Source organism: Panthera tigris, chromosome F3, assembly GCF_018350195.1.
Source record: "Panthera tigris isolate Pti1 chromosome F3, P.tigris_Pti1_mat1.1, whole genome shotgun sequence".
NCBI classification, from domain to species: domain Eukaryota; kingdom Metazoa; phylum Chordata; class Mammalia; order Carnivora; family Felidae; genus Panthera; species Panthera tigris.
The window spans coordinates 25,697,852-25,706,212 of record NC_056678.1 but is presented as its reverse complement, the minus strand read 5'-3'; the positions used below and the strand labels follow the sequence as shown (position 1 = coordinate 25,706,212).

General features: G+C 52.0%; 1 protein-coding gene across 2 annotated transcripts; it reads right to left on the bottom strand.

Annotated features, from left to right (window-relative positions):
- Positions 1-268: 268 nt before the first annotated feature.
- On the bottom strand, positions 269-6,456 carry RGS16 (regulator of G protein signaling 16). Of its 2 annotated transcripts, none has more exons than XM_007096208.3 (5): positions 6,290-6,456; positions 5,279-5,389; positions 4,458-4,522; positions 4,003-4,169; positions 269-2,129 (listed from the first exon to the last, which is right to left on the bottom strand). In XM_007096208.3, exons 1-5 carry the CDS (start codon positions 6,331-6,333, stop codon positions 1,908-1,910), a joined length of 609 nt encoding a protein of 202 aa, XP_007096270.1. In that variant the 5' UTR covers positions 6,334-6,456; the 3' UTR covers positions 269-1,907. The 2 variants fall into 2 exon arrangements, with proteins under 2 accessions (XP_007096270.1, XP_007096271.1); XM_007096209.3 differs by having other exon boundaries at positions 4,458-4,519.
- Positions 6,457-8,361: the final 1,905 nt, after the last annotated feature.

Below are 8,361 nucleotides of genomic sequence, written 5' to 3'. Positions count from 1 at the left end.
CCAATCAACACAACAGCCAGACACCAGCTGGGGCCATCGTCAGCTGAAGGAAGTTACCAATCTTGGTGGCCACCCTTAGCACCTAGCCCCTCCTCATCAATTCTGCCAGTCACCAGACAAACATGGGTCTTTCCCCTGTGCCTCTGCCAGGAACACAAAAGCTCTCCCTCGTGCCCTGAGGGATTTCCGGAGGCCAGCTCCCCCACAAGGCTTTCCATGGCGTTTCTCCTCACCTCTTCCAGACCGCACAGCCCCCGCAGACAGAATCTCATATCTGGGCTTTATGTTTATTGTACAAGAATATAACATGTTAAAACAGGGAAACAGGGATTGAGTACACATTCCTATCTAGGAAACCAGCTCCATTGTCAACAATAAATAAATATTTAACCAGTGAGGAGTCCCTGACAGGCGCTAAGAGGTTCCCAGCACGTAGAGGTAGAGTCTGGTGGAGAGGGAGACAGTCAGGCTGCCAGTTCCTGCTGAGATTCTCCAGCAGAGGCAAACTGAAATTACAATAATAATAAATAACAACAGCAACCACACAACAGTAATAAAATAATATGCTATGACAATGGTCACAAAACCAACAATACATTATACTTAAATAATTTTCTCCTGGAGGAGCTCACAGCGCAGAGAGAACAGTGTTGCTTTTCCTGGGGCATAACGGGGCTGCCGGGTTCATTTGCCTCCGTGGCCCGGGCTCGTGCAGAAGTCTCACCACAAAATAGGTGTTTGGTGTTGCCCTGAGGTGACAAGCAGGTTCTGATTTCTCCCAGTCCGCCTCCTCCAAGCAGTCTCTCCCCCCAGCTGCACTCCCAGCTTCTAAAGTCTTCCGAGGGCCATCTCGGTTCCAGGCCCGACTTCCCCCCACACTCTGGTAAGGGCACCTCACATCCACAGGAAAGAAACACAAGGCTCCCCCTCCACTGAGGGCGGCTCTTTTTCCCTGTTCTCACACCCACAAAAAATACTGGCTTGATTTCAATGGAACTTTTGGAAACTGCCAAGAGAGTTCTCATGACCCTTTTCTCCCTAGCTCCACCCTGCTGGGCCCAAGAGCGGGGCTAGCCACTCACTGAGGGGCCCCACACCTGCCTCCTCATGGGCCCTATGTTCAAGGGCAGCATGGAGCCACGAGAGGGCACAGCCCGGCAAGAGGCCCCACAGGCCCTGCTCACAGGCGGACCTTGCCGCAGGCACAGGGTCAGGGACCACCTACAAAGGTCACCAAGAGCACCAAGGTTAATTTCACAGGCGCAAGATGGCCCCTTTTCCAGGCTCTCTACTGACTTGCAAAGGGGCTCAAAAAGCCAGTTTTTGAGGTATAAAACTCTTGCTTGGGGAAAGCATCAAATTGGTTCTCCAGCCTCAATAAGACTGCGAGGCTGGACACGGGAATGTTAAGAAGGGCAAGCTAAGCGACCCTTGGACAGCCCAGAGGTGAAGGGGACAGACTGGGAATGCCCTTCTGTGTCCTGGACAGCCTGGGAACTAGGAAAACAGGATGCAATCGGAGTCAGCTGTTCAACAGGCGGAAGAGCTGATCTGGTGGTCTTCCCCTCTCTCGTTTACAAGTTCCCCTTATCCAGGCTGGAATATTTCCTGCCCCGTGGAGAACAAGAGCCAATGATCACTCCACCACCACCTTTCCTTTCCCCGGAGAGCCCCACACAACCCTCATCTCCAGCCCTATCCGCTGGTCCTAGAAGCGGGCGGTGGGGGGACCCACTCCTGCACAGAATTCAGTCCCACAGTATCTAGAGGAGAGGGCGCTGCTTCCAAAACAGGCGGCCAGATGGGCTTTTTCCTTCACTGTCCTCTCGGGCCTGCTTTGCAGAACCTGCCTCAGGGATGGGCGACTCCACCTCTCTTCCTGGCTGGCTTCCTCACTGCCACAAGGCTCAGGTGTGTGAGGGCTCCACCGGGCCGCAGCTGGACGGAGAGGCCAAGGCAGCCGCGGCTTGGGCGGCCAGGTCCCGGTAAGCAGGTGACTTCAGGAAGCGCGGATACGAGTCCTTCTCCATCAGGGTGCGGGTCTTCCCCTGAGCCACGTCGAAGCAAGTGGCTGTGGCGGCCTGCACATTCGTCCTGGTCAGCTCCCTGGTCTCGTGGTCTATGTTTACCTGTGGGAAGGAGGGCAACAATGTGGGTGAGTGGAGAGTGGGCAAGGCGAGGGGGTCAAGGGGTCAGGGGGCCGAGGAGGGCCTGATGGGCAGGTGCAGCAGTGGAAGGGGTACCCGACTGTGAACCTGGAAGCTGGGGTCTCCTGAGCTGACCATTAATTGGCTTTTCAACTGTGGGCCTGTCCCCACCTCAGATCCAGCATCTGCCATTAAATCTCTCAGTTATCAAGAACATATTAAGAATGTATACAAATCCGGGGCCTCTGATTCTTGATTTGGGCTCAGGTCATAATCTCATGGTCATGAGTGTGGAGCTTGCTTGGGATGCTCTCTCCTCTTTTCTGTCTGCCCTCTCCCCCACTCACACGCACTCTCTCTCATGAACTCACTCTTTAAATAAACAAACATTAAAAAAAAAAAGAATATATACAAATCCAATCCCATTTCATCCCTGCCTCTGTACAGTCCTGGTTCAATTCGCCATCACCTCTCTCCTAGGTTAGTGTCAGAGCCTGCTAACTGGTCTCTCCCCTCCACCCTCACTCCTGTGGTCTATTCTCCAGCCAGCAGCTACAGTGAGCCTTTTCAAACTCAAGTCAGTCTGTCAGCAGCAGTGTTGTCTTCCCTGGTCACTCGGAGGAAAAGCCAAAGTGTATGCTGGGCCCGCAGGGCCACCTAGGCCCACATCTGGCCACCTGTCTGACCTCATCTCCTACTCTCCCTCCCTCACTCTCCGTGCTCCACACGGGCTCACTGCCTGGTTCGTAGTAACTAGGACATGTGTTCTCTGGCTTTTGCACTTGCCATTTCCTGTGTTAGAATGTTCTTCCCTCCCTTATCTGTTCATATGTCACTTTATGGAACAGCCCACCCATCACTTCCCTTTGTAAAAACAAAAAGACCTCACACGTCCACCCATCCGGTACTCCTGTGCTCCCCTTTTTTTTTTTTAAATGTTTATTTATTTTTTGAGACAGAGAGACAGAGCATGAACAGGGGAGGGTCAGAGAGACAGGGAGATGCAGAATCTGAAGCAGGCTCCAGGCTCTGAGCTGTCAGTGCAGAGCCCAACACGGGGCTTGAACTCACGGACCGCAAGACCATGACCTGAGCCGGTCGGACGCTTAACCGACTGAGCCACCCAGGCGCCCCCTGTGCTCCCTTTCAAATCCTGCTTTGTTTGGATCAAAACACGCACCATCACCTGACATATATTTATGTATTTCACCATTATTGTCATCTTCTCCCATTAGGGTAGAGACTTTTGTCCCTGCCATGTCTCTAATAACTATAACAGTGCCTTGCATGTAAATGGTGCTCAATAACTCTTTTATGGAATAATGTGGTAAAAATTAAAGTGCTCAGAAAATACAATACAAAATAGGATACAAAAGCAAGGTATTACTATATTCTCTCCACAAGGTGGCCCCGTGCACTTTACCAAACGCTGAGGCCAGCCATGGAGACCTGAGGGAAGGTGGAAAAATTCACCAACCACATACCAACCAGCCTGAGGCACCGTCAGCCAGGGGACTGAAGCAGGTCACACAAGGTCCCTAGGGTGACCTGTCTCCCCACTTGTATATTTTAACCCTCTAATAAGGGCTTAGTTTACAAAAGCAGGTATGCACCAAAGCCAAAACACCTGCCAACCCCTCTAAGCCCCATCAGCGAGTCTGAGGGTAACAGCACCCATGAGTGGCACAGAACCTGGTTTTCCTAGTCTCCAGCCACAGAAGCCCATTCATGCCTGTGCAAAATAAGATCACTCTCTATACTCAACCCTTGCCCTGATGGACACCCACCACCCCCAGTTCTCAGTGGGGAAGGAGCAGGCAGGTGGAGGGTCCACAGGACATGTGGAGGCTCTGACCTCTTTTGGGGCTTCACTGCGGATGAATTCATCAAAGATCTTGTGAGCCCGGGAGGCCAGCTTGGTAGCCGACCGGAGCTTTTTAAACTCCTCACAGGCCAGCCAGAACTCCAGGTTCTCCTCGCTGAACTCCGTCTTCAGGAAAGCATGGAAGGCGGCTACTCCATCTGGGGTTGAGGGGAGAGAGGGAGAGACAGGTCAGACAGTGGGACAGCGAGGAATCAAAGAAGAAAGACAGCAATTGTAGTTAATGGCTCTATTTTTAGGATGTAATTTTCTTGAACAAGGACCTGCCTTTGTATTCTGAATAGAGGCTGGCACACTAGGGGATGGATCATTATTATTATTACTACAACTATTATTTTGCCCACGCTTTCAGCATCCCTCAGGCTGGCTCCAAAGCACATGGGTACACATGTGCCACCCCCGGACGGACACAACAGGATCCTACTCACTTTTACTGCTCAGTAGCAAGTCAAATGACTCTTTCCACCCCAGCACATCTTCTGAGAAGTTTCTGCTAGAAAACAAAACAAAACGCAAAGATTTTACTTAAAAAAAAATCAACAAACTAATGCCTAGCATAAATCCTAGCCAGAACTCTCATGGAGGTTGTAGAACTCACACAAAGTGATTACTGGAGCAGACTCCTCCAACCCTTGGTTGAGGCTACAGGTATTTTTGTAGGGGACAATTAATTCAGTAATGAGAAACCAAAGCCAGGGGCCTTCTAGTCCTCAGTAGATAACTCTAAGACTGTCTCTTCACAGTCCAAAATTGTTTCTATTCCTCTGACCGTGGGCTTTGTTTTCTACATTTCCCCTCGTGGAAATAAGGGCCTCAGGAATAGAGATTAAGTCTACCCATAACCCCAGAGCCTAGAGCAGCACCTGGCAGTGTTGATTTTCAATATGAAAGGGCTTACAGGCAAAGTGCACACTAATGGGAGTAAAGTCATTGACTGAAAAGCCTCAAGTGTTCTTAGACCTTGTCCTAGCCCTGGTTGCAGAGACAGTGACATCTGCAGGTGGAGGAGTCTGGTAACTAGACATTCCACCCTGGGCACACATATCTGTCGGTGGGCCGAGAACCCTGGAGCCACCGACCCAATCACCCATAGCAGACCAGCAGGAATCTTCACTAAAATCCTCAGGAAGGGGTCACCAAGATGCACCCTCACACGTCCTAATTTCTGCTTGTATTTTCCTCCTTGTGGCTCCTCTCCTCGATCTGGATCCCTCCCCTCTAGGGCCCTAGGCCGGCCAGCAGGACTCACCCCTCTTTGCCGTGTTTGCTACTCCACTCGAACTTGCCAACACTGCCAGTATCAGAGCCCAGCTCTGATTTGTGAAGAAAGATCCCCAGCCGTGTCTTGAACTCTTTGGCTCTGGAAGACAAAGCAGGCACATGGGAGGATTCCCCATCTGCTCAGCCAGGGCAAAGAGGCGTCCCAGAAGAGTTGGGGCCGGTGCCACCCACCTTCCAGCCTCAAGGGTTCCTGGGAACCTTCAGCTGTTCCCAGGGCCTAAACTTTGCTTCTCTTCTTAATATCACCAACCCAGAACAATGAAAGTAATGTTTCAGCTGTTCCTCAGTAGGACTTACACTTTCTGGGTTCAGAGCACAGCATACATGGCCTCTTTCCCACTTAAGTCACACTAATCTATATTTGTGCCTGTTGATTAGCAGAATGCAGCTCGGCACCCTCTAGGCTTGTCATGAATATTTCTGGAACTTTGTGGAAACTGATTCCTGCCTTCGCCTTCACAGCCACCAGCTCCAGCAAGGGCTAGAGGTGGCTGAGTAGCTCCCTGGGAAGTGGGCACATCCCTCACTGGTGGACCCAAAACACACCTCCCTGCCTTCTCAGGGCAAGGGGACTCATGCTCCTAGATCTGGGCTGTAGAATGAAAACCCAGTGTTTAAGAAACTAGAAAGGCAGTTCTGCCTGCTGATGCCAACGTGCTCTTCGTGTAGCCGATCTTTGGCAGGTCACCTGAGGACTGCCATTTGTCAGAGGCTGGGCTATAACAGTAAACAGTGGTCCCTCCACTTCCCCTTGTTTTTCCTCCTCCCTTCTCTTGGCCCGTGGCGTCTCTAGGACTCTAAGGGAAGCATCTGAGAACGTGGAACTAAGGTGACCTCTGCCTCTCCTCTCAAGTCAGTAGAGTCTCATTCTCCCGCCCACCCGGTCCCCAAGCCTGCCACTCCACTCCTTAAGGACTGGTGGGACTAGGACTTCTTCCTCTGGGCGGCTGGCAAGCTCCATGGGACAAGCTTCTCTTACCTCTCCAGGCAGGTGGTGGGGAAGGCGGTCAGGGTCCGGCACATAGCTGCGGGTTCAGAGCAGCACGTCGTGGGGAGGATGGTGATGGGCTCCAGCGGTCGCCGCGAGCGCGACGAGGCAGAGGGGCAAGAGGCGCGACTGGCACCGTTGAGCAAACCTGAGCTTTATCGGACTGCACGCAAGGAGGCGCAGCTACCGCGGCTTTTATTTCCTCGGAGGGAGTGGGGCGGGGCTGCGCGCCACCGACCAATCGAAGCGTGGAGGTGGAAGGTGGAGGCGGGGCCAGGGAGATCGACGGGGCGGGGCGCCCGCCACTTGCACGCAGCTGTGAGTCGCTGGGCGCACGCGGCGGCCCCCTCCTCCGGGCGGACGCGGCCACGCGGAGGGAGAAGCAGCAGGGAAGTTACACGGGACGAGGTGCGCCCACTCAGTTTAGTAGGAAAAAACCCGTCGGCCTCTAGTAAAAGCAGAAAGCCAAGTCAGCGGTAGCAGGCGGATTTGCGTAGGGGGTGGCACGTTGGGGAGGCACACACACAGTGCCAGTCACAGCCTGAGCCTGAACCTGCGGGGCCCTGAAGGACGGGAGTGAGGGGCGCTAGCCCGGCAAGACGGCGTCGTGATTATACTGATAGCAACCATTTACTGTGCTCCTACTCGAAGAGCCATCCCATCACCTCCATTTCAGAGATGAAGAAACTGAGTCAGAAAGTTAAAGAGGGTTGGAATTAGCAGACAAACGGCCCGGGGTCGGGGGGCTCTTTATTGAGCATCTGTATGCCAGGCATTTTTACTAAGAGTCAGGTTACGTAATTTGCTCAGCCTTACACAATTAGTGTTATGCCAGCATTCAAATATGAATTTCCCATGCTTTTTCCACTGCCCTACCACCCAAAATTAGAATCCCAACACCTCTGTAAACTGATAAATGATCGACCCTGGGTTTAAGCAGCAGCTAACTCAGTGTCCTTATCTCTGAGATCAAGGACATCTTCCCTCTCTCCCCATCTTCCCATGAAAGCCTTGCAGCCACCCCCACCCCTCACCCCCGTTGCCCCTCAGTTCCCTTGGAATTGCTACTGAAGAGGCTGCATGTGAGGTTTAGAGTGTGGAATCCAGAGCTGGATTTCCAGGTTTCAAATCACGGCTCCACCACTTACTAACGGGAGACCTTGGGCAAGATTCTTAATCTTTCTGTGCCTCAGTTTCCTTATCTCTAAGATGAAAATATGATACACCTATTTCATAAAGTTATGAGGATTACATGAGTTCTTAGAGTTCCCTAGGAGACAGGAAATGCAGTTCCCCTGAGGCATTGCCTTGCTGGGGAAAGTTCTCAGATCAGAGAGGGAGTGAGAGAAGCAGGGTTAGACAGAGGGAAGAGTTAAATGCCATGCTGCTGTGATAGAGACCACCATTGGCCCCAGGGGATGCCCCCATTAAAGCAAGGGGGCAGGCCTTTGTACCTCACATTAATCATTCAATGTATGAGGTGGCCCCAAGAAGATGCTTAATCTCAAGGCAACTGCCTCTGTCAAGGGCAACTCCCAGAGAGACTGTGCTGTGAGCCTACAGCAGACCACAGGCTGGAGAATGAGGGCCTCGGTCCCAAACAAGAAATCTTGGTGGTATGCCACAGCACCCCTACCAAGGTGGTTAGATCAGTGCTGAACACATAGTCTGCACTCAATAACTTTAGCTCTCGAGTTTACTTACTAGGAATACAGGAATCACCAGACAATAAGGAAAAGTAGTAAGTTTTTTGTGCCTCTTGGAATTTAGGTTTCCATGAGGGGCATCTAAGAGTTGCTGTTCTTTAGCAAAGCCTGGGAGTAAAGGGTCAGAAGAGAGAGACAGGAGGAGAAGAGGTCCTCACCTGAGAGAGTAGGGTGACACAGCCCAGAAAAGCTGGTCAGGGAAGGAAAGGTTAAAACCACAGAAGGGGTGAGGACAGGAAGGCCTGGAGATTGTCGAGGCATTGCTTGAGCAAAAGAGGCCCAAATCAGAGCAACATGTGGGGCCATTTGACAAAACAGATTCTCTTGTTAAGCCAGGGCCTGTAGAAGATGACCCGG

Excerpts from the sequence above, each read along its gene's own strand:
- RGS16 (XM_007096208.3), bottom strand. The coding sequence starts at position 6,333 with ATGTGCCGGACCCTGACCGCCTTCCCCACCACCTGCCTGGAGAG. Across the intron at positions 5,390-6,289 it reads CCCACCACCTGCCTGGAGAG|AGCCAAAGAGTTCAAGACAC; the intron begins GTAAGAGAAGCT and ends TTTGTCTTCCAG. Across the intron at positions 4,170-4,457 it reads CTTGCTACTGAGCAGTAAAA|ATGGAGTAGCCGCCTTCCAT; the intron begins GTGAGTAGGATC and ends CCTCAACCCCAG.